At 46.0% G+C, this 25,116-nt stretch overlaps 1 protein-coding gene across 4 annotated transcripts in view; it reads right to left on the bottom strand.

Annotated features, from left to right (window-relative positions):
* Positions 1–25,116, bottom strand: part of LOC101354166 (probable global transcription activator SNF2L2) — a 166,224-nt gene that overhangs the window by 73,723 nt on the left and 67,385 nt on the right. For all 4 annotated transcript variants that reach the window (XM_023728581.1, XM_023728580.1, XM_023728578.1 and 1 more), the window contains 4 exons: positions 22,944–23,110; positions 11,882–12,045; positions 4,235–4,462; positions 1,649–1,726 (listed from right to left, as the gene is read on the bottom strand). In XM_023728581.1, the coding sequence (XP_023584349.1) occupies positions 1,649–1,726; positions 4,235–4,462; positions 11,882–12,045; positions 22,944–23,110 (637 nt within the window). The remainder of the gene's footprint in view (positions 1–1,648; positions 1,727–4,234; positions 4,463–11,881; positions 12,046–22,943; positions 23,111–25,116) is intronic.

Genomic DNA, 25,116 nt, shown 5'->3' with positions numbered 1-25,116 from the left:
CTCAACTTTATACATCCCGATCCTGATCCATCCCGACATTCCATGAAGCCTGGAATTTGCATATGTCACCATTCAGCCAATAAATATTTATTAAGCAACTACTATGTGCCAGGACCCGCCCTGAGCACTGGGGGGGCGGGGGGGGTATAGCCGTGAACTAAGCAGCCACGGTGAATGCCTGTGTAAAGCAGTCAGTGTTGCCCTGAGAGCTGTGGCCCGGCCTCCCTGCCTAGCTAAGGTGCCTGCTCCAGGTACACACCGGCTCTGTGGCAGCCAGGCAGCACACATAAACCAAACCCCGGTCCCAGCAACACTGCAGATGGCCACGAAACCACGGTCATTAAATCCTCAAATGCCAAGGTTCTTTTACACCTACTCTGTACTGGCGAAATCCAACCAGTTTTGATCTTTAAATGAAGGCTACAACTTTATACAGAAGGAGCCCTGGTGGCACGATGGTTAAGTGCTTGGCTGCTAACCAAAAGGTTGGCGGTTCAAACCCACCAGCCGCTTCGAGGGAGGAAAGACCTGGCGATCTGCTCCTGTGAAGATTAGCCTAGGAAACCCTATGTGACAGTTCTACCCTGTCATATAGGGTCACTATGACTCGGAACCAATTCCATGGCACTCAGCTGCAGCAACACCTCTACACAAACCTCAAAGCTCTCTATTTGCTTAAGCAGGCTTTCTTCAACAATCAGAAGAGCACAGCTGTGTTTACGTTGTTGTTGTTACCTCCCCCCCATTAAAAAAAAAAAAACAACCCAAACCTGTTGCCGTACAGTAATCTTTACGGTAAGCAGATTTTTGGCTATAATCTACGGAAGCAGATTACCAGGCCTTTCTTCCGTGGTGCCACTGGGGGGGTTTGAACTGCCAACCTTTTGGTTCGCAGTCGAGGATGTACCCTTTATGAAACTCAGGAATCTTCCCCCATACTCCCTCCCCCGACCCCCACCCCCCAAAAAAAGCCCAGCTGCCATCCAGTTGACTCCGACTCATGGCGACCCCATGTATGTAAGAGTAGAACTGGGCTCCATAAGGTTTTCAATGCCTGAATTTTTAGAAGTAGATTGCAGGCCTTTCTTCCAAAGTGCCTCTGGGTGGACTCAAACATCCAACCTTTTGGTTAGTAGCTGAGCGCATTAACCATTTGCGCCACCCAGGGCCTCCCCACCCCCCAATAGGGAGCCTCTCTGTTGTGACACAGTAAAGGGACGACTAGGGCAGAACAGTAAATGCAAATGCCTACAGGAGCCAGGCAGCTTTCCCAAGTGACGCTGGCTGGGATTAGACATGACCCGGGAGTGGTGGCCTGTACCCTATCTGGGGCTCAGCTCCACCAATCATTTCCACCCAGACATGAGGGGCTGGTACTTCCCGATCCCATTTGTCAAGAGGAGCCAGATTCTTTTTCTGTTGGCAACTAATTCAAAATTTTTTAAAAAAAGCAATACCACGTGGGCCAAACAAAATATGTCTGCAGGCTAAATCCAGCTCATCTGCGGCCTCTGAGCTGGAAAAAGGGCCCCGGCTTCAGAAATGAAGTTCTGCCAGGGCACGCCGGCTGCAAACATCTTGCGTTAATAGAAGAGGGGGCGGAGGGGAAAAGGCATGTATCTGCGGTCGCCATTTTCTGCAGCATTACCATGAAAAGATCGAATTCTTCTTCCCGCCGAGCAATCATCTGGTTCAGGGTCTCATCATCCGGGACCTCGTCTTCTTCCTGGGGTCAGGGACAGAATGATTTCACGGGCGTTAGAAAACAGGCTGGACAACTGGGCAAGACACCAACAAGTAAGGTGACTCTGTCCTCCAGGTCACAGGTGTCCCACTGCTCAAGCCAGAAAGAAAAGAAAAGGGCCCTGGGTCTAACGCTCGCCACGACCATCTTGTAAGCTGTTCAAACCATCTTCCAGGGCTAATCAGCTCCTGGGGGAGACATGGTGCGCTGCCAGCAACTCTGCTTCTCCCGGGTGTATCTCGGGTCCTTTACTTTTGAAACAAGTTACTTAACAACTCCACGCTTCAATGACCTTGTCTGCAAAGTGGGCATGCAATCTACTTCATAGGGAAGATGTAAGATTTAAATAAGCAGGTGCAGTGGTTAAGTGTTTGGCTGCTAACTAAAAGGCTGGCAGTTCAAACCCACCAGCCGCTCCGCAGGAGAAAGATGCGGCAGTCTGCTCCCATAAAGATTACAGCCTTGGAAACCCTACGGGGCAGTTCTACTCTGTCCTGTAGGGTCGCTATGAGTCGGAATCGACCTGACAGCAATGGGTTTTACAGGAAAAAGTGCCTAACATTAATTTCTGCTGATTCCATTAATTTACCCCAAATATAAATGCTTATTTTCAAAGCCTTATGATAAAACCTGAGCATATGAACCTTCATGACTAAGCGCAGAGCGAGACTGTAAGAATCATGTATATGTGGCAAATATATAGCTTTTGCCGGCTGCCATCTAGTAGACTCCAACTCATGGAGACCCTGTGTGTGTTGGAGTAGAACTGTGTTCCAGAGGGTTTTCAATGGCTGATTTTTCTGAAGTAGATTGCCAGGCCTTTCTTCCAAGGTGCCTCTGGGTGGACTCGAGCCTCTAACCTTTCGGTTATCAGTGAGTACCTTAATTGTTTGTACCACCAGGGACTCCATATGGCCTTTAGGGTATGTTAATGACTGTCTTTCTAGAGGCTTTATTGCAAATGGTTAGAGCTGTGGATGGGACAACTTAAAACGTTATCAGTAACAAAAATCCCACAAAACTATACTTTATTAAAATAATTTAAATGAAGTAGAGAAAACAATTATATATGGACTAAAAATATAAATTTTATATTATGTTGGACAGAGGCATGTTTTTGTGCTAATTCCTTAAAAACCAACAGTTTTCACGTTTCCCTTCATACTTTGCAGAAATGTTATGCTATGATTTACATGCTTTTAAAAAGACAACTCAAAAAAGTTGAGCATAGGCATGGGACTCATCTTCCAAAATTATTTTTATCATATGCTGACTGATCTTGTTGAAAATCAAATGCAGAATTTCAGTGTATCAGCAGAGGGAAAACACAGAAATTCATCCGTCCAATTCCACAAATCATATGTTCAAAATAAGTTAACTTGTTTTAGAAAGAGTGTGACTGTACTAGAAGCTTCAGTGAGATGACTATGCTGGTCCCCAAGATTATGTCTTACACCCTGTAGGAATTTAATGAGGGTAGAAATGAATGCAATCCAGCAAAGTCCAGAGGCAAGGTCATAAATCCTTTTGAAAAAAATTCTATTCTAGTTCACTTCCAGAATGACCAAAGTCAATTTGTCTAAACATCAAATTGCATTTGACAAAGATACAAACAAGCTAGGAAGGACCTAAGACTTCACAGTACAAAGTATCTGGTTAACTGATTCTCTGGTGAACAGAAGTCTTGCTTTGCCCACCCTGTCCCTAGAGCCACGTCTGACATCCTCTCATCCTCCGTACGGTGGGAGGCTTGGGCTTCCCTATGCCCGAGATGGAAAGATTTCCTGGCAAGCTGGTGTGAAGCCTGCCTGCAGCAGCCTGCCTGCGTGCAGAACCAAATGGCTGGGGGGTGCTCAGTGAATCTTCCTGAGTACTTTGTGCCCTAGCACTTCATGGCGCTCAGCTGCGGTGATGGATGGCTGCCTATAAAAAAAAAACCAGCTGCTGTCGAGTCACCTCTGACTCACGGAAACCCCATGTGTGTCGGAGCAGAACTGTGTTCCATAGGGTTTCCAATGGCTTATTTTTCGGCAGAGATTGCCAGGCCTTTCTTCTGAGGCACCTCTGGTTAGCAGCCGAGCATGTTAACCTCTTGCACCACCCAGCTATGTACGTGTTTAAGTGCTGTGGTCCCTGATCAAAAGCCAAAAGAGTGATGGAGGGGCCTAGAGAACGGAAGAAAGAAAAGGCGCGGAGGGACCCCTTCCGGCTTTGTCTCTGATTTTGTCCCTGGGGGTGGCCTTTCTGCAGTTCTCCTTCTGCCCTACAGGAGGCAGCATAAGCAAGGGAAGCCTCCACCAGCCAAGCTCTTAAGACCCCGTTTTGCCTAACTATCAGAGGCATTATGTGCTTTAAGAGAAGATGACAACTAATATATTCATATTAACTACCCCCAGCCCAGGAAGCTCTTTAAGGAACGAAGAGGTTACTGTTAACCCTTCAGAGGCAAGAGGTCACTACCGGGTTTCATAACCCTGGCTCTCTCTATACCTCGTTTTCCTCTTCATGCTCCAAGATGGCCTGCAGGAACGCCCGCCGCTCGTGGCTCGAAGACTTCTGGTCAAACATGCCCGCCTGGATGACCTTCTGGTCCACATTCAGCTTGTACTTGGCAGCGGCGAGAATTTTCTCCTCCACGCTGTTCACCGTGCACAGCCTCAGAACGCGCACCTCGTTCTGCTGGCCGATGCGGTGAGCCCGGTCCTGCGCCTGCAGATCCTGTGGAGAGAACAAGACGCTGTGAGGGTCAGTGGGCCTGGACACACCTTGCCCAGGAGGGAAACACGGGAAGGTTATTTAATCCACCGTGGACTGCCAGGAGAACGGACAAGTCAGTCTTACAGGAAAAACAACCAGAATGCTCCTTACAAGCGAGCAGGGTGAGACTTCAACGGGCTTACTTTGGACACATCATCAGGAAGGACCAACCGCAAGACAAGGACATCCTGTTTGGTAAAGTAGCAAAAAAAAAAACCCCAAAAAACAAAACCTATTGCCATTGAGTCGGTTTCGACTCATGGAGACCCCACGTGTCACAGAGTAGAACTAGTCTCTGTAGAATCTTCCTGGCTGTAATCTGTATGGAATTAGATTGCCAGGTCTTTCTTCTGTGGTGCTGCTGGGTGGGTTTAAACTGCTAACCTTTCAGTTAGTAGCCAACAGCTAACCATTTGTGCCACCCAGGGACCTCGGTAAAGGAGAGGGTCAGCAGAAATGAGGGAAACCTTCAGTGAGACAGACTGGCGTGTAGCCACAATGGTCTCAAACACACCAACCATCATGAAGGTGGTTCAGGACACAGCAACATTTCATTCAGTTGTACATACGGTCGTTATGAGTCGGAGCCAACTCGATGGCAACTGACAACCAAACCAATTTAATCCACCTTTGCTGATGTGAGCTACTGCTTACATCTTAAAAATACACAAGCCACCTTCTTTGGAAAGAGTCAAGTTCATTCCTAGTTAAGGAGATCCGGCTTCAAATTAGGCAAGCTGTGATGGTTAAAGTTAGGTGTCAACCCGGCTGGGCCACGATCCTCAGTGGTTTGGCAGTTATCCTGTAGTCTGGCAGCTTTTTAATGACGCAGTCACGTCCATAATAAGATCTGATATAACGTGACCACCTCCATGATGAGATCTGTTGTGAGTAGCCAATCAGTTAAAGGGAGTTTCCTTAGGGGTGTGGCCTGCATCCAATATAGGTGGGTGGACCTTCCTGCAAGGCTTGTGGGCCTCTGCTCACTCTGGATCCTGCAGCTGGCTCCTGTTCATCTGACCTCCAGTTCTCGGGACTTGAGCTAGCAGCTTACCTGCCGATCTTGGGATTCGTGGCCTCCACAGCCTATGAGCCAGAGGTCTCCTATCTGACATTCCAATCATGGATTCGCCAGCACCTTTGGCTATGTGAGTCAGGAGAAGCCTCCAGTCTGACCCACGAACTTGGGACTTCCCAGCCTCTATAACTGCATGAGCCATTTCCTTGATATAAATCTCTGTCTATATTAATATGCTGCACTGGTTTTGCTTCTCTAGAGAACCCAGCCTAAGACACAAGCCAATTGAAATACAGCTCAGGTGTTGGAATGCAGGTCTCCAGATGTTTCCATCAGTCCCTGGGTTTACCACCGGAATTAGTATCTAAGAAAACCCAAAACATTTTACATCAGTTATGACTTAAGTGTTCACAAAAAGTTGCAAGAAATGCTTTTCCTTTAGGGTGATGAGTTCAAGATGATTTTTAAAATAATCACTGAATTATACATACATACATTATACATACAGTGATTGCTCTGTTAGCAAATTTCCTGGGATCCAACCCCACTAAAAGGAGCCCTGGTGGTGCAACGATTAAGCAGTCGGCTACCAACCTAAAGGTTGATGGTTCGAACCCACCAGCCACTCCTCAGAAGAAAGACCTGGTGATCTGCTCCCAAAAAGATAAAAACAAAACAAAACAAAAAAACCCTGTTGCCGTTGAGTTGACTGTGACTCATAGCAACCCTATATGACAGAGCAGAACTGCCCCATGGGGTTTCCAAGGACTACAGCCTAGGAAACCCTACAGGGTAGTTCTACTCCATCCCATGGAGTCACTTTGAGTAGGAATCGATCGACTCGACGGCTCCCAACAACAGCAATCCCATCAAAGACCCAGTCGTTAGTCTGGGAAAAATGAAAAGGATTGCTAGTGCGGCCATAAATTGGTGAGCTTTTGGGGATGTGAATTTGGCAGTATGCATATCAAAAGCTTTACAGTAGGTTCTGGCCCCTAACTCAGAAATGTTACTTTGGGCGATTTATCTAAAGGAAAACAGAATGGATATGCACAAAGATTTAAGAATAAGGATGTACCTCTCAGCATTACATATTGTTTATAATGATAAAAAAGCAGAAGTAACTGAACAGTCAACAATAATAGATTGGTTACATAAATTACAGCATTCTATTGTACGTAAAATTAACCTAGCAAAGTATGTACGTCCCAATATATTACCACAAAAATTATACTGCAGAATTCTTAATGACACAAATATATAATAAGTGAAAACTACAATTTATAAATGACTGTGTACATTGTCAGGAACCCTGGTGGCACAGTGGTTAAGTGCTCAGCTGCTAAAGAAAAGGTCTGTGGTTCGAACCCACTAGCCGCTCTGTGGGAGAAAGATGTGGCGGTCTGCTTCCGTAAAGATTACAGCCTTGGAAACCCTATGGGGGCAGTTCTACTCTGTCCTATAGGGTCACTATGAGTCGGAATCGACTGGACGGCAGTGGGTAACAGTTATGTACATTATGATACTACATATGCATAGTTATTGATACAAAAAAAAAAAAGGCAGGAAGGACATACATCGGCACCCAAACAATGTTTATATCTCCAGATACGAACATATCTGAACAGAGCAGAACAGCCCCATAGGGTTTCCAAGGCTGTAATCTTTTATGGAAGCAGACTGACACATCCTTCTCCCGCTGAACAGCTGGTGGGTTCGAGCCGCCAACTTTCTGGTTAGCATCCAAGCGCTTTACAACTGCGCTACTAATAAGGTTATAGTGTTATTTAATTTTCTTCATTTTGCTTACATGTGGTTTACCAATTTTTTTCTGCTTTTAATGTATATTACTCTTTGAGTAATAAAAAGGTTTTAGCGGAATCTTTAAATAAATACCTTCATGAACCTATGAAGTAGAATTCCCTAATTTTATAGCTACATAATAACAAACTTTCTGGTATGCCATCTCTCTTCATTCTGAGCCAGGTGATGGTGTCTGAAAAGAAAAAAAAAGAAAAAAAAAACCCAGGCGCCGTTGAGTGGATTCCAACTCATGGCGCCCCCATGTGTGTCTGAGCAGAACTGTGCTCCACAGGGTTTTCAATGGCTGTGATCTTTCAGAAGTAGATCACCTGGCCTTTCTTCTGAGGCACCTGTGGATGGACTCGAACTGTCAACCTTTTGGTTAGCAGCCAAGTGCGTTAACTGTTGCACCACCCAGGGACGCTGATGGTGTCTGGGCCAATCCTAATTAGCTGTTTACACGTGTCCCCCATCAGCCTGTATACATTTTAAGGGTAAAGCCCTGTCCCTTGTATTCCCCACCCTAGCACTATATTTAATAGGAGCCCTGGTGGTGCAGTGGTTAAAGTGCTCAGCCAACTGAAAGGTTGGCGGTTTGAACCCACAAGCAGCTGGGAAAGACATGGCAGTCCGCTTCCATAAAGATGACAGCCTTGGGAACCCTACGCGGCAGTCTACTCTGTCCTGTAGAGCTGTCAACCCAATGAGTCGGAATCAAGTCGAGGGCAGGGGGTTCGGTCTGGGTTTAGCCCCAGATTTTGCACAGAGCTGACATTCAGCAGCTGGAGGCCCACCGTCTTGGAAGCAAGTTGCCTTGTCACCAGTGTAGCTCCAGGAGGCAGCAGGCAAAAGTCAGCCCAGGAGGTTTGTTTTTGCTTCAGGGAGCTTTAAAATGAAATGCCTAATTAGGCAAAAGTTTTTCGCCTAGAAGATATTTGAGTAGGTTAATATAAATACTAGAGGGCGGAACCATGGGTGTGGCTGGGACCCACCCAAGTTAAGTTATTTCGCTAAAGAGTAGAAAGTGAGGTGGTGGTGGTTAGTTGTGGAGAGTCAGTTCCGACTCCTGGTGACCCCACGTGTGCAGAGTAGAACTGCTCCACAGGGGTCTCAAGGCTGTGACCTTTTAGAAGCAGGTCGCCAGGCCTGCCTTCCAAGGCGCCTCTGGGTGGGTTTGAACCACCAACCTTTCAGCTAGTAGTCAAGTGCTTAACCATCCGCGCCACCCGGGGACTCTTTACAAACAGGTGGGGGACCCAGGACTTCAGTTTCAAGCCCTCAGTTCAATCATCTCTCTCAACATACCTTCATCAGAACTGCTGGGCAGCACCCAAAAGGACAAAGTCCTGGCCCTCACCCTGGTTCATCTCCCCAAACAGGGTCGCCAAACTTTATCTGCAAAGTGCCCGGTGGTAAAGAGGCAAAATCAAGCAGCTGTTTTTGCCTGAAAGCTAATGTTCTTTTTTTTTTTTTTTTCCATTTAAAAATGGAAAAGCCATTTTTAGTTTGCAGGTTGTATGGAAACAGGTGGTGGGTGGTAGCTGGCTGGCCCCTCTCATAGAAGCTGCTGGTAAACCTCAGAAATACCAAAACGTAGGTGGCAGCAGGAGGAGATAAAGTGAAGAATCTGAGGGCCGAGGTAATCTACAGACAGGGAAATATTTTACTGGAACCGTGCGGGCTGGCTGCAATTAATTGTGTTTGGTGGTGGCGGCAGTAGGGTGTGTCTGTCTGTGTGTGTGTTTAAGATCACTGATGTGATAGTTTCTTTTATATGTCACCTTGGTTAGGCCCTAGTGTCCAGCTGTTTGGTGAACTATTAGTCCGGATGCCGTCAAGAAGGAGTAGTTGTTGTTGACCCATAATGACTGCACGTGACAGAGTAGAGCTGCCTCATAGGGTTTTCTAGGCTGTTATCTTTATGGGAGCAGATTGCCAGGTCTTTCGTCCACGGAGCTGCTGGGTGGGTTCAAACCACCAACCTTCCAGTTAACAGCTGAGCACTTAACCGTTGTGCTACCAGGGCTCCTTATGAAGTAGTTACATGTGACTAAATCAGCTGGCCTAAAGTAAACAGATCAGCCTCTGTGCTGTGAGTGGGCTCATCCAAAAAGGTAAAGGCCTTAGGAGCAAAAGAGAGAGTTTTCCTTAAGGAATATTCTGTCTCTAGACTCTAATGAGACATTGTGCCAGAACTCCTTCATTCTTCACACTTCCTGTTACCTGACCTACAGACTTTGGACTTGCCACCCCACAACAGCGCTTAACCAAGGACCAGGTGTTTAGGTTGCAAGGTGGGAGTCATCAAAAAAAAACTCCTGAAGACCTGGAAGGAATGTTCACTGTGCTGGTGGCTCCATCCCGTTCCACAGTCAGAACACGCCAATAGTGATCCTACTCAAACCGGTTCACTTGGAGAGCATGGTTGGTGAGGACATGCCGAGTCCACGGATGCAGCACACAAAGGCTTGGGAGCCCCGGTTTAGTCTTCCCATCAGCACTTCTCCCCTGTGCTCGGGACCCTGCGTGAGAATCACCTGGGGAGAGTCCAGATGGCTAAGAGGTCTGGGAAGCACCTTGTTGCTATTGTTAGCTGCCGTCCAGTCGGCCCCAACTCATGGCGACCCCATGCCCGATGGAATGAAACGCTGCCTGGTCCTGCACCGTCCCCATGGTCGGTGGTGGATCCGACCGTTGTGGTCCACACACCCTCACACCCTGTCTGTCTCTAAGCCTTGTCGGTCACGCCTGTTGTCGTTGTTAGCAGGCACTGAGCTGGCCCCCAACTCACAGCAACCCCACGCACAACGGGCTTGGACTGTTGTGATCCACTGGGTTTTCAATGGCTGATTTTCGGAAGTAGATCGCCAGGCCTTTCTTGCTAGTCTGTCTTAGTCTGGAAGCTCTGCTGAAACCTGTTCAGCATCCTAGCAACACACAAGCCTCCAGTGACAGATGAGCGGTGGCTGCACATGAGGTGCCTTGTCCGGGAATCAAATCCTACCACTGAACCCCCACTGCACCAGGAAGCATCTAGACCTACTGAATATGGGTGGCAGATGTGTATATTGTTAAAAATTCCCTCATAATTCTAATACACCCCCCTGTGCCCCACTTCCTGCCAACAAAGACTTGTGTAAACTTCTCCCTCTCGATCATCCCAACTACCCAGTGAGACGGTTAATAGGACTCTGCAGTTTTTACAGCTGAGGGAACTCAGTGTGGATCCCTGGTTACGCCGATGAAGAGCTCACACTCAGGTGTGACAACTGCAGCTCTCCTTTTTTGCTGTTTTGAGTTCAACATCTGTCCCGCGTTGCACCAGATCCTTACGTGACCCCATCCCTCTCATTCCTTCTTACACACCAATCTGGCTGTGTTTGTTCCAATACAGACCGAATCCCGAGCCCATCATTCCATCCAGCATCTCACAGGTACACTGTCACCTCCCTGAGCAAGTTAGGAAACCAGTGCCACGGGGCACCCACTCTGATGGCTTTTTAAAAAAATCATCAAAGTACTCCTTTGACACAATAACGCTAAGCTCATCCGGATCAACAAACTTACAGTAGATGCTCGACAGAGTATTCGTTGTTGATGGAGTTCAAACAAAACACACAGACTGAAAGGCACAGTCTTGCACCAACTGTTTGCTCCTGGGGAAATCACTCCACGCTGTTGTTAGTTACTATTGAGTTGATTCTGACTCCTGGTGGCCCCACGTGTGCAGAGCAGAACTGTGCTTCATGGGGTTTCCACGGCTGTGACCTTTCAGAAGCAGATTACCAGGCCTGTCTCCTGAGGGACCTCTGGGTGGGTTCGAACCACCAACCTTTTGGTTAGTAGCTGAGTGCTTAACCGTTTGTGCCACCCAGGGCCTCCTTACTTAAGGAGTCAGTTTCCCTGACTGTAAAGGTACAGGCAGTAATATTAACCACCTCACAGGGTGGTTGTCAAATCTGGATGAGACAATCCCCATAAAGTGGCTGGCCCAGAGTACGTTCCAATATACGTTAGCTGTGGTTAACTCTCAAACATTTAATACTTATGCTTCACCACAGGTACTTTGCTAAACGGTAATCCCAGGAGATGGGGTTAAAACTCAGCAGAAACTGAGTTTTTCTACCCGCAGTTGGAGCTCTTCAAAGGCACATGCAAGATACTTCAAGGTCTATACTTCGCGGGAGAGAAGAGGAAGCAGGCAAACCAATCCACTGGTCGCCAAACAGTGAAGCTCTCCGCTGCTAACTGAAAGGTTGGAGGTTCAAAAGCAGTGGTAGCTCTGATGGAGAAAGACCTGGTGATTTGGTTCCTTAAAGATTCCAGCCAAGAAAATCCTATGGGGCAGTTCTACTCTGTGACATGGGAGTGCCAGGAGTCAGAATTGATTTGACGGCACCCGGCACCCGACAACAACAGCAACATCTCCCCTTTGAAGAAATGCCCTCCTCATTTAGAAATCCGCCTGCCGCATAAAGGTGAAGGCTGAGACCAATTATCTTTTAGTTCCTCCCCAGGAGGGGGGCCTAGGCGCCTGTCTAAGCCAGAGGCATGCAGACCTGGTGGGGGTTCCAGTCACTGTCGAAGATCACCACAGTGTCGGCCGCCTGAAGATTTAAGCCCAGGCCTCCAGCTCTTGTGCTCAGCAAGAAAATGAAGTACTGGGACCCAGGTTCGTTGAATTTCTTCAGCAGAGCAGCACGGTCTTCCGACTTGGTGGTGCCTGAGGGGATAAGAAAAATAAATTTGCCAATTAACTCCTGTCTGGAAATGGCATGGAAGTAGACAAAAGGGCCAGCCTCCTTGTGAAATACGCCCGGACTCTTAACACCTGTGAGGTAATCCCCAAGGTTTTTGTGCTTTTGGAAGAAACTTTGAACATTCTGCAATTAAAAAGAGAGAGACAGAGATAGAAAGAGACTTTTCTCAAATCAAGAAGGAACAGACACTTTGTCTACTACCCAGTGCCCTGAAATCAGTTTAAAATTTTCTGACTGAGCACCTTGGCAACTTTTACGAATTCCAGAACATTCTTAGTCTAACCTAAAACCTAATGAACACATTTTTTTTTTCTGGATTTATTTCTGTGCTTTAAAGCATCAAATAATTTTTTAAACCCACCCACATACAAACACATATGCCTACAACAACTACTAAAAAAAACCCAACGAATCAGTGTCCATCGAGTTGATTTCAACTCATGGCAACCCCACATGTGCAGAGAACTGCACCCGACAGGGTTTCCAATGTCCCAAAAGCTGTGACCTTTTGGAAGCAGATCACCAGGCTGTTTCCTGAGGCTCCTCCAGGTAGGTTCGAACCGCCAACCTTTCAGTTTGTAGTTGAGTGCTTAACCAGCTGCGCCACCCAGGGACTCCTACAATGATTATTATAATGGGCTTAAAGCAACTTTGCTGATACACACGAGGGTGAGGACAGGAGAATGGGAACAAAGAAAAAGCAGAACGCTACTATTTTATCATCTGGATTGCTATGGAGCACAGTCTGGCTGAGAAAACACATACAGTGAACGGAATACTTTTACTCCTGTTAGCAAGACTTGAAGCCACAATAATCCAAACAATATGGGGAATCCCAGTCTGTTTTTCACATTAACATTCTGTTCTGTTGAGTTCAAAGGACATACACCAAAGCGAGTGAAACGGAGCAGCGTGCTGTGCACTGGGCCGTGGCTCCCCCACGGAGCCGAAGGAGGCTCCAAGCCGTGAGTAAGGAGAAGGTACCAAACCCTAGTGTTGTGAATTGAATTGTGTCCCCAAAAGGTTATGTGGAAATCCTAACCTCAGTACCTGTAAGTATGATCCCGTTTGGAAATAGGGGGTTCTTTTGATATGCTGATGAGGCCATACCAGAGTAGAACTCAAAGGAAAAAAAAAAAACAAAACTAAACCCATTGCCATCGAGTTGATTCTGACTCATAGCGACCCTGTTAGGACAGAGTAGAACTGCCTCATAGGGTTTCCAAGAAGCAGCTGGTGGATTCAAGCTACCAACCTTTTGGTTAGCAGCTGTAGCTCGTCAGAGCTCTTAACCACTGTGCCACCAGAGCTCCTACCAATGTAGGGTGGGTCCTAATCCCAATCTATTCTCAGTGTGTCTTGCCAAAAAGGGAAACGGACACACACTCACAGGGGAAGACAGACACCACGTAAAGACATACTGACAAGTAGCCAAGGAACGCCAAGAAATGCCCAGGACTACAGAGGCTGAGAGATATAAGGATCTTCCCCAAGAGCCCACAGAGAGAGAGAGAGACACTAGCTCTGCCGATGTCCTGGATTGAGACTCTTAGCCTCTAGAACTGTGAGGAAATAAATTTATCTTCTTAAAGCCACCCACTTGAGGCATCTTTTGTTACAGCAGTAGTGGGAGACTGGAGCCCTGGTGGGGCAGTGGTTAAGAGCTTGGCTGCTAACCTAAAGGTCGGCAGTTGAAATCCACCAGCCACACCTTAGAAACCCTATGGGGCAGTTCTACCCTGTCCTATAGGGTCGTAAGAGTCGGAATCGACTCGATGGCAACAGGTTTGGGTTTGGTTTTAGAAGACTAAGCCACCCAGAGTATGGTGCTCACTTTTAGGGTGCAAGGGCACCCACAAATTGTGTTCCAAGTCAGCACTCAGTCACATGCTATGAGTCTACTGTATTTACCCAGTCAGTCTGTGAAATGTACTGTGGAAGGAAAAAAAAAAAAACTCACAATATTCCACCTAACATCTTTCACTAGAAAAGCGTAGACGCAGAGTTTTGAAGAAGGCTTTTAGACAGGTGGGAAAGGTATACACGTTATGCCAGCCCCCCTCTGCCTGCTGTACAAATATTATCTCTACCTGTTGTTCTTCTTTAAGGATAAAAACGTACCAGCAATTTATTTCAGAGGATTAAAACATTCTGTGTGACCACAGCTAATGGAATCTAGTCATGGTGAGAGTCAAGTTCCCAAACAGGCGAGGTTCTGGTTTTTACATTTAGTGAAAATAACAAGTAACCTCTTGAGGAAGAAGGAAAAAAATAATCAGTTCTCAGTTTACAGCAAACAGGGATTAGGAACAGGGGGCCTGTGGGCTTCCTCCCTCAACAAAGCAACTTTCTTTAGAACTCGGTTTACTTCCTAAATTAGATCTCAAATCCAACCAACTGGCCAAACCCTGTGACAGTGAACTGGAAGAATGCAGATTTGGGGCGAGGAGCAATAAATGCATTATACTGAGGAAGGGTCCAAACGTGCAGGGCTGCTTTTTAATCTTATTTTCAGAATCGACTTTCTGAGATCATGGAGAACCATTTGTTCAAGATGTTAATGGAAGACGTGCTGTTTCAGCATGAAACTTTCTCTCTACATCATCTTTTTTTTTTAAATTGTGCTTTAGATGAAGATTTACAGAGCAAATGAGTCTCTCATTAAACAATTAATACACATATTGTTTTGTGACATTGGTTGCCAACCCCACGGCATGTCAACACTCCCCCATTATCGACCTTGGGTTCCCCACTACCTGCCTTCCTGCCTTCTCATCCTTGCCTCTGGGCTGGTGTGCCCCTTTAGTCTTGTTTTGTTTTACGGGCCTGTCTAATCTTTGCCTGAAGGGTGAACCTCAGGAGTGACTTCAGTACTGAGCTAAAACGGTGTCCGGGACCATACTCTCAGGGTTTCTCCACTCTCTGTCAGGCTAGTAAGTCTGGTGTTGTTTTGTGAGTTAGAATTTTGTTCTACATTTTCCTCCAGCTCTGTCTGGGACCCTCTGTTGTGATCCCTGTCAGAGGAGTCAGTGGTGTTGCCGGGCACCATCTAGCTGTACTGGACTCAGTCTGGTGGAGGCCTTGGTAGTGGTGGTCCATCAGGCCTTTGGACTAATCTTTCCCTTGTATCTTGTTTTCTTCACTCTCCCTTGCTCCCGGAGAGGTGAGACCAGTGGAATATCTTAGATGGCTGCTCACAGACTTTTAAGACCCCAGACGCTACTCACCAAGGTAGAATGTAGAACATTTTCTTTATAAACTGTGTTATGCCAGTTGAGCTAGATGTTCCCCGAGACCATGGTCCCCAGAGTCCTCCGCCCAGCAATTCGGTCCCTCAGGGAGTTTGGGTGTGTCTGTGGGGCTTCCATGACCTTGCCCTGTACAAGCTGTGCTGGCTTCCCCAGTATTGTGTACTGTCTTACCCTTCACCAAAGTTACTACTTACCTATTATCTAGTTAGTGTTTTTCCCTTCTCACCCCTCCCTCCCCTTCCCCTCCCTTATGACCATCAAAGATTGTTTTTCTGTGTATAAACCTTTTCATGAGGTTTTATAATAGAGGTCTCATACAGTATTTGTCTTTTTGTGATTGACTTATTTCACTTAGCATAATGCCCTCCAGATTCATCCATGTTGTGAGGTATTTCATCTCTTTTTTTGCAATAATTAAAAGGAACAATTGCTCAAGTGGATTAACGGCTCACGTATTTATCCTCTGCCTTAAGCCAATGAAACCAAAAGGAAGTTCTAATATGGGGAGAGAAGAGGTTCTCAGAGATAACAACACGTGTTTTCTGAGAGCAGGGTATAAAAACTGTGCATCTAGGCTAACTCCAGGGGCAGCTGTTCAACAGTTTTGACAAACAGGACCACTTACGGATCACATCCATTAAGACATTATCGTTACTAGCTGCCATCCGGTCTGGCCCTGACTCACGGCGACCCCGTATACAATGAAACGAAATGCTGCCTGGTTCTGCAGCGTCTCCACGATCAGCTGCGGATCAGACCCCTGTGATCCACAGGGTCTTCACTGACTGATTTGCAGAAGTAGATCACCAGGCCTTTCTTCCTAGTCTATCTTAGTCTGGAAGCTCTGCTGAAACCTGTACAGCATCACAGTAACACACAAGCCTCCAGTGACAGGCAGGTGGTAGCTGACCGTGAGGTGCTTGGCCTCATGCTGGGAATCGAACCCAGGTCCCTGGTATGGAAAGGGAGAATTCTACCACTGAACCACCAATGCTCCCTCCATTAAAATAAAAAGAAAACAAATTAGCGGATTTGCTTGCTAAATGGGCTGAAAAACCCTAACTTGTAGAAGAAAAAAATGAAAACCAAAAGGAACATCAAAATTACTTGGTCAAAGAAACCCTCAGCCTAATGCCAATCACCTCAGAGCATAATATAACTTTATGAGTAGCTGGGAACATGAAAAATTATAAAACCAGGAGAAGTACTACTAGGTCAGTTTTCATGAAAAGCGATGGGGTTTCTTACTATGAGTTTCAGAATCTGCCAGACTACCATTTCCACTAGTCAAAGGTTCCAAGTCAAGATCTTTGCTAATTATCAGCAATCTTGGCAATCTGTTTTTTTTTTTTTGGGGGTGTGTGTGTGTGTGTCTGTGCTTTAGGTGAAAGTTTACAGAGCAAATTAGTTTCTCATTAAACAATTAATACACAAATTGTTTTGTGACATTGGTTGGCAACCCTGCAATATGTCAATGCTCTCCCCTTCTCTCCCCTGAGGTCCCTAGTTCCATTCCTCCAGTTTTCCCGTCCCTTCCTGCCTTCTCGTCTTTGCTTTGTACCCATTTAGTCTCATATACGTGATTTAACTACGAAGCTCGCTCCTCACGTACCTTATTGTTTGTTTTATAGACCTATCTAATCTTTGGCTGAAGGGTGTACTTCGGGAGTGACTTCAGTATTGAGTTAAAAGGGTGTCTGGGGTCCGTACTCTTAGGGTTTCTCCAGTCTCTGTCAGACCGTAAGTCTGGTCTTCCTTTTTTTTTTTTTTTTTTTTGTGAATTTGAATTTTGTTGTACATTTTTCTCCCACTCTGTCCAGAACCCTCTATTGTGACCCCTGTCAGAGTGGTCGGTGATAGTAGCCGGGCACCATCTAGTTGTGTGGACTCAGTCTGGTGGAGGCTGTGGTAGTTGTGGTCCATTAGTCCTTTGGACTAATCGTTCCCTTTTGTCTTTGGTTTTCTTCATTCTCCTTTGCTCCAGATGGGGTGAGATCAGTGGAGTATCTTAGATGGCCACTCACAAACTTTTAAGACCCCAGACGCTACTCACCAAAGTAGGATGTAGAACATTTTCTTTATAAATTGTTATGTCAACTGAGCTAGATGTCCCCCAAGACCATGGTTCCTAGCCTTCAGCCCAGTAACTTGGTCCCTCACGGAGTTTGGATGTGTCAATGAAGCTTCTGGAGCCCTGGTGGTGTGGTGGTTGAGGGCCTGGCTGCTAACCAAAAGGTTGGCAGTTCAAATTCAGCAGCTGCTCCTTGGAAACCCTGTGGGGCAATTCTACTCTGTCCTATAGGGTCACTATGAGTCGGAATCGACTCGACAGCAAAGGTGTATGAAGCTTCTATAACTTTGTCTATCCTTCCCCTCACCAAAGTTACTACTTACATACTATCTAGTTAGTGTTAATCTTTGTAATTTTGCTCAGAGAGATTCAAAGTGCCATACAAGGCTTTGTCCAAAGGTAAACTCTCCTTGCAGATGGTAAATGATTTCACATGCTCAGGACTAGGTAGCGGTTCCATGTTCTTTTAGACTTTGATGTAGAACGTAACCGATTATGAGAACCCAACTAACAGCCGTAGCATTTGTGTTGAACGTTTCAGAATTTGCCAGAAGGAACACACTGCCAGGCATCCAAAATTACTAATTTTAATGTACTCGCAGCTGCTTCTGGAAAATTTTGTCTTCTGGGATGAAACTTCACCACTTGCTCTCGCTCAAAACCCCTTTCCAGAGAGAACAAAAACTATAATGGAATAGTAGCTAAATCTTTTTGTACAGCTGTAATCTTTGCAGGAAAAAATATGCTTAGCTTTCATCACGTGATTCTTCCTCAAGTCAAAATCTGACACATTACATTCAGCAGGGAATAGCTGAAGTCATTTTAACAATTTGGGGGGTGGGTGGCGAGGGGTGGTTCAGTTAGAAGTGCGTGTACTCATTTATACATGTGTATCTTCATTGTGGATCCCTGGTGGCACAGCAGTTAAGCGTTTGGCTGCTAACTAAAAGGTCAGCAGTTCGGATCCACCAGCCGCTCCTTGGAAACCCTATGGGGCAGTTCTACTCTGTCCTATATGGTCGCTATGAGTCGTAACAGGTCAACGGTAACTTTTTTTTTTTTTTTTTAAATCTTCATTGTTGAGGGCAGTGGGAGTTCGGCAGTAGTTCTTGCCTTCCACGTGGGAGACCCGGGTTCTATTCCCAGGCAAGGCACCTCACGCACAGCTACCACCCATCTGTCAGTGGAAGCTCGTGTGTTGCTATGATGCCAAACAGGTTTCAGTAGGGCTTCCAGCCGGAGATGGACTAGGAAGAAATGCTTGGCAATCTACTCCCGAAAATCAGTCAATGAAAACCCGGAGGATCACAATGGTGCAATCTCACAGTGCAGGGGCTTGCCACGAGTCCAGGGCCGACTCAGTGGCAGCGAACAACAACTCTAATCTTCATTGCTTGGCAATCCATTCCCTTCACCCCCAAAACAACCGGCTGCTGCTTGTTTGTGGACAGAAGCCTGCTCATGCTTCTCAATTCCAGCTGGAACACTTCCGGGAACTTGCTTCCCCATCTGTGTCCTTCGACCCAAGAGCTGGGACAGCAGGAACAGCAACGGTCTTGTTCATCTAGTATCTCTAGTACCTGGTCCTTTTCAGTTAATCAGCTAAAAATAATTTAAATGGTACGTTCAAAATCATTCTTTGAATGCTGTGGCTAGAGAAGCAGGCTGTGTTTTGGGGTGTGGGGTTTATTTCAGGGGGTCTGCTAAAACTGAGCTAAGCTGGAGTCAGAGATCCAAGTTAGGAGCTGGCCTCACTATTTATCTAACATGTAACCTTTGGCCAATGTAATGGATTGAAGTGTGTCCCCCAAAAATATCTGTCAACTTGGCTGGGTCATGATTCCCAGTATTATATAATTGTGTACCATTTTGTAATCTGATGTGATTTCCTTATGTGTTATAAATTCAATCACTATGATTTAATAAGATGGATTAGTGGCTATACTGATGAGGTATACAAGATTGGATAGTGCCTTAATCCAATCTCTTTTGAGATATAAAAGACAGAAGTGAGCAGAGGCACATGGGAACCTCACACCACCAAGAAAGCAGTGCCGGGAGCAGAGTACATCCTTTGGACCTGAGAGGTTCCTGTGCTGAGATGCTCCCAGACCAAGGGAAGACAGACGCATCAGAAGGACCTTCTTCCAGAGCTGACAGAGAGAGAAAGCCTTCTCCTGGAGCTGATGCCCTGAATTTGGACTTGTAGCCTACTGGACTGTAAGAGAATAAACTTCTCCTTGTTAAAGCCATCCACCTGTGGTATTTCTGTTAGAGCAGCACTAGATGACTAAGACAGCCAGTGAACTATGTACTCTATATCTTTGTTTTCTCAGCTATTAAATGGCTATCTGTTATGGATTAAATTGTGCTCCCCGAAATTGTGCTGGAGTCCTCACCCCTGTACCTGTAAAAATGACCCTGTTTGGAAAGAGGAGTTTTCTGTGGATATGTTACTGAGGTCATACCAGTGCAGGGCGGATCCTAAGTCAAATCACTTCTGAGTGGTGTCTTATAAAAAGAGCAAAACAGACAGAGAGACACACGGGAAGACAGGCAAGAAAGAACGCCATGGAACACCCGGGGCTACTCACAAGGAGAGACCCTCCCCTGGAGCTGATGCCCTGATTTGGATTTCTAGCCTCCAAACCTGAGAGACAATACGTTCATGTCCTTTAAAGCTACACACTTGTGGGATCTTCTTTGTTATGACAGCACTAGGTAACTAAGACAGCTCGTAAGAGCATAACAGTAAATGGGGACGACAGTGCCTTCTTTGTCGTACCTGGTGGCACAGCGGTTAAGACCTGGCTGCTAACGAAAAGGTTGGCGGTTCAAATCCACCAGCCACTCCTTGGAAACCCTCTGTCCTATAGGGTTGCTATGAGTGGGAATCGACTGGATGGCAACAGGTTTTGTTGCACCTAATTTAAAATTAAATTATATGCACATGAAGTGCCCTGCCTAGTATCCCACGTGTAGCTGACATTCCATACCATTAGCTCTTATTACTATTACTATTAATAACAATAAAGGCAGCAATCAACAGACTATTAAAGAGAGTCTCTCAGCCAGGGAAACATTGGAGAGATTGTTTCAAGGAAGTCACTTCTTGTCAGTTGCATAGATTCAAGGAGCTGAGAGCTGAGATCCAAAACGAAGTGCCACAGAGTAGTAAACAATGCTTATGGATGACACCTGTGGGGGCTGTAAATCCCGAGGAAAGGACGTTCTGCTGCACTTCACCTGAGCAGCAGTTAAAGGAGAGATTGGCTTTCAAAGGAGTCCCTCGTGATATAAACGGTTAACGCATGCGGCCGCTAACTGGAAGGCTGGAGGTCTGAGTACACCCAGAGGCACCTCGGAAGAAAGGCCTGGTGATCTGCTTCTGAAAAATCAGCCATTGAAAACCCTAGGGAGCACAGTTCTACTCTGACACACATGGGGTCGCCATGAGTCGGAGTCAACTCGACGGAAACTGGTTTGGCTTTTGGTTTGTCTTTTTAAGTGAGGAGTGATGGAGAAGTTTTAAACTCTTGGAGAGGGAAGCCTCCGTCAAACGGTAAGAAGCAACAGAGGATAAGACGCGCTAAGAGACAAACTGTGGATAACACGGTCACATCTATGAATTCAAACTCAACATTTATTTAACCATTCATCTGTTTTCAGTGACTTTGGACGGGAGAGGTAAAAAGGTTTTAAAATCATCAAGTCTGGCTGATACTATAATACATTTAAAAATTACTACCTTCAAAGGTAAGCCGGAAAGAGAATTCACCTAGAAACACCAGGAAGAGAATACACGGCAAGTCTGAGCTTGGTGTAACCACTGAATTGTTAGTTATGAGCACGACAGTGCCCTGCTTAAAAAGGGCTTCAAAGAGTATTTCACTTTCCAGAAATTCTGAGGAAATAATGGCTATTTGGGTTATGTGAAACTTTTGACATGTAGAAGAAATTTCCAAGTGTTTTACTGTAGCTATAGACTGGTCTGTATGGATAAATAAAAGAAAGACGTATCTGATTCTATGTAACGATTGAAAGTAACATGAAACCTTTTAATAGAATGCAAACTCTTACACTTCCCATGTAATAATCACTTCATTAGATAAAAACTAGTCTCGGTAGTATGGTACTTTTCTTGCTGTTAGTTACCATAAGTCACCTCCGTCAACAGAACAAACGTTGTCCAGGCTTGTGACAACCACATGATCATTGCTATGCTTGAGTCCATTGCTGCAACCACTGTGTGTTTTGAGTGCCTTCCAACCTAGGGGGCTCAGCTTCCAGCATGGTATCAGACAACGTTCTGCGGTGATCTATAGCGTTTTGATTGATTGTCAGAAGTAGATGGCTAGGCCTTTCTTCCTACTCGGTCTTAATCTGGACGCTCTGCTGAAACCTGTCCACCACGGGTCACCCTGCTGGTATTTGAAATACCAGTGGCATAGCTTCCAGCGTCACACCAACACTCAAGCTAGTACAGTACAACAGACTGACCTGCGCTGGGTCCTCTTCTTACCCAGTGACGAAACACATTCCTGGTGGTGAATTAGGTCCCAGTCCTCCTTACCACTCTTGGAATGCATTGTCCTCTGCCATGGTATGCAAATTTTGAAATCCCTAATCTCCAAAATGTTATGGCTGGTATCCAAACCAAAAAGTAATTTAGGGAGTATCCATCATGTTTTCTTAATAAATCTTAGTGTTTACTTACTGAACACTAATTAAAAGTGTTTAAATATTGCGCTTGTAAAATCAGGCAAACGTTTGGCATAGTTTGCAAAAATCCACAAAGCCCTCTCTTAACAATGTGATGTGAAAATATGTTCTATTTAGAATAGAGGCTTTACTGATAATTAAATATAATCTTTAATTAACTAAATGTAATCATAAATGAATTATTACACAGTTGTTATTGACACGGTTGTTACTGAAGGAAGGGGACACAGCCACTTCGCCCATGTTAACACAAAAAACCTAAAGGCTTGTCAAAATATTCTATATGGTGTGGACATAACAGACAATCTTCAGAGCAAGCAGGGTGTTCTAACTATTATTAGTGTTTAGTTTAGTTTAATTTCGGTACATCTAGACAACTCCAGGTACATATGTGTTGTATGTTAGATGAACAGCTGTACAAGGGATTTTCACTTCTTTTACCCTTAAGGACGTAAGAGAAATGGCTATCAAGAAAAATGCACGCCACCCTGCTACTAGGAGTCCCAGTGGCAATGGGTACACATTCGGCTGCTAATCGAAAGGGTGCCAGTTCAAACCCACCCAGCAGCTCTGTGGGAGAAGGGCCTGGCGATCTGCTTCCCTAAAGACTACAGCCTAGAAAACCCTATAGGGCAGTCCTACTCTGTCACATGGGGTCGCTGTGAGTTGCAATCGACTCCACGGCACACACCGATTACCCTGCTACTTAATTCTTCGACAATTCCGCCCACCTTTTTGCCTGAGACTGGATCTAGGTGCCCGTTATCCCCTCATTTTCCGTCACACGACTTTGGAGCCCAGGTCCTCAGGCACTTACCGTCGAGGCGCAGGTAAAGGAAGTTCCGGAAGGCAAAGTAGTCCTCCATGATGGTCATGAGGGAGGTCATCTGGCAGAAGAGCAGCACGCGGTGGCCTGTTGCTCTCAGCTTTGGCAGAATGCGGTCCAGCAGCTCAAACTTTCCTGAGGCCCGGTACAGCTCAGCCCTGAAGCCACAAAAGCAAATCCGGAAGTCAGCGTCGCCCTGTCTTGTGGAAGGTTCTGGCATCGCGCTACCTTCCATCCGGTGCCTTGTACAGAGCCAACATTTAATAAACAACTGGGGAGTGAATGAATGGAGGGACGTATAGCCACTCCAAGGCAACGAGAGTATTTAATGTAAAAAGAAAATACGCTCATACAAAGTCTAGAAAGAGCTCATTATACAGGCAAGGTATTGCAATGGACTCTAGAAAGAAAAGGAATCCCTCTCATGTTCCTCATACTTGCACTGTCTCTCAATTTTCCTCTACATGCACACACACACGTGCACACGTGTATTTCTTTAAATCCTTATGAAGTATATAAAACTCTTAATTTAGGGCAATTATGATGCATTCAGGAGCCCTGGTGGCACAGTGGTTAAGAGCTATCTATGGCTGCTAACCAAAAGGTCGGCAGTTCGAACCCACCAGTTGCTCCTTGGAAACTCTATGGGGAGGTTGTACTCTGTCTTACAGGGTCACTGTGAGTCAGAACTGACTCGATGGCAACGGGTTTTCGGTTTTATGATGCATTCAAACTCACCCAGCCACTTCACGGGAGAAGGACCTGGCGATCTGCTCCCATAAAGATTATAGCCTAGAAAACCCTATGGGGCAGTTCTACTCTGTCACATGGGGTCACTATGAGTTGGCATTGACTTGATGGCGCCTGACAACAACAAGATGCGTTCAAATACTTACTGGGCACTTATGTGGCAATGCTAGACATCTGTGCACCTTCCAAATGTGTAATTACAGACTGTGATAAGGGCTATAAGGAAATACGGCAAGCTGCCGTGAGAGAAGATAACACGTGGCGCCATCTTTAGATCAGGGCAGAGTAGGGGAAACTTCGGTCTGTGGGCCCAACATGACCTGTCACCTGTTTTTGTAAACAAAGTTTTATTGGGACACAGCTATGCTCACTCGTTTCCATTTTGTCTGTGGTTGCTTTCTGCACTTCAACAGCAGAGCTGAACAGCTGTGGCAGAGACCTTACGGCCTGCAAAGCCGAAATTATTTACCACCTGGCCCTTTTTAAAAAAAGGTTGTCAGGCCCTGATTTAGAGGGGTAGGGGTGGCCTCCTTGAGGGAGCAACATTTGAGCTAAAACTTCTAAGAAGGAGTAAAAGGCAGCCAGGTAAAAAATGGGGGGTGGGGGTGGACAGGAGATTCCAGGAAGGGAAAAGGGCACATGCAAAGGCCCTGGGGAGCGAAAGAGCCTAGTGAGTCGGAGGAACTGAAAAGAAGCTGAGTATGGCTTTGACACTCTGAGGGGAAGACAGCAGAGGGCAGAGAGGTGGGGCGGGGAGGGGGGAGCAGATCATGGGAGGAGCTCTATGACCCATACTGGTTCTTTAGTTTGGTTTTTAAATAATATTTGATTTATTTTCGGTGGCAATACACACAGCCGAATATGCATCCATTCGTAATTTGGACAGGAACAGGCCGATACCATCGGTCGCATACTTCACGCTGTGTTACCGTTCTCACTGCCTCTACCCATAGTTTCACCACCATTTATTTAGGTTCTCTGCCCCCTGAAGTTCTCATCTGGGCTTAGATGCACTGTTGTCAGTTTATACTCATACAGATCATTCTTTTCTTTAAATTTTTTTCCATACAAAAATTTATACATACATTGTTATGTGACTCTAATTGCTCTCCCCATACTGTGACAGCACACTCCTCCTTTCCACCTGACCCCCCATGTCCACCCAACTGGCTCCTAACCCTCTCTGCCTTCCCATCTCACCTCCAGACAGAAGCTGCCCGTTTAGTCTCCTGTATCTACCTGAGCTAAGAGGCACACTCCTCACGAGTATCACTTTATGTCCCACAGTCCAGTCCAATCCCTGTCTGAAGAGTTGGCCTCGGAAACTGTTTTAGTTCTGAGCTGGTAGAGAATCTGGGGGCCATGCTTTCTGGGGTTCCTCCAGACTCAGTCAGACTATTAAGTCTGGTCTTTT

Source organism: Trichechus manatus, unplaced genomic scaffold (genome assembly GCF_000243295.1).
Source record: "Trichechus manatus latirostris isolate Lorelei unplaced genomic scaffold, TriManLat1.0 scaffold00025, whole genome shotgun sequence".
Lineage (NCBI taxonomy): Eukaryota > Metazoa > Chordata > Mammalia > Sirenia > Trichechidae > Trichechus > Trichechus manatus.
Note: the sequence above shows the minus strand (reverse complement) of the source record. Positions and strands in the feature narration are given on the sequence as shown.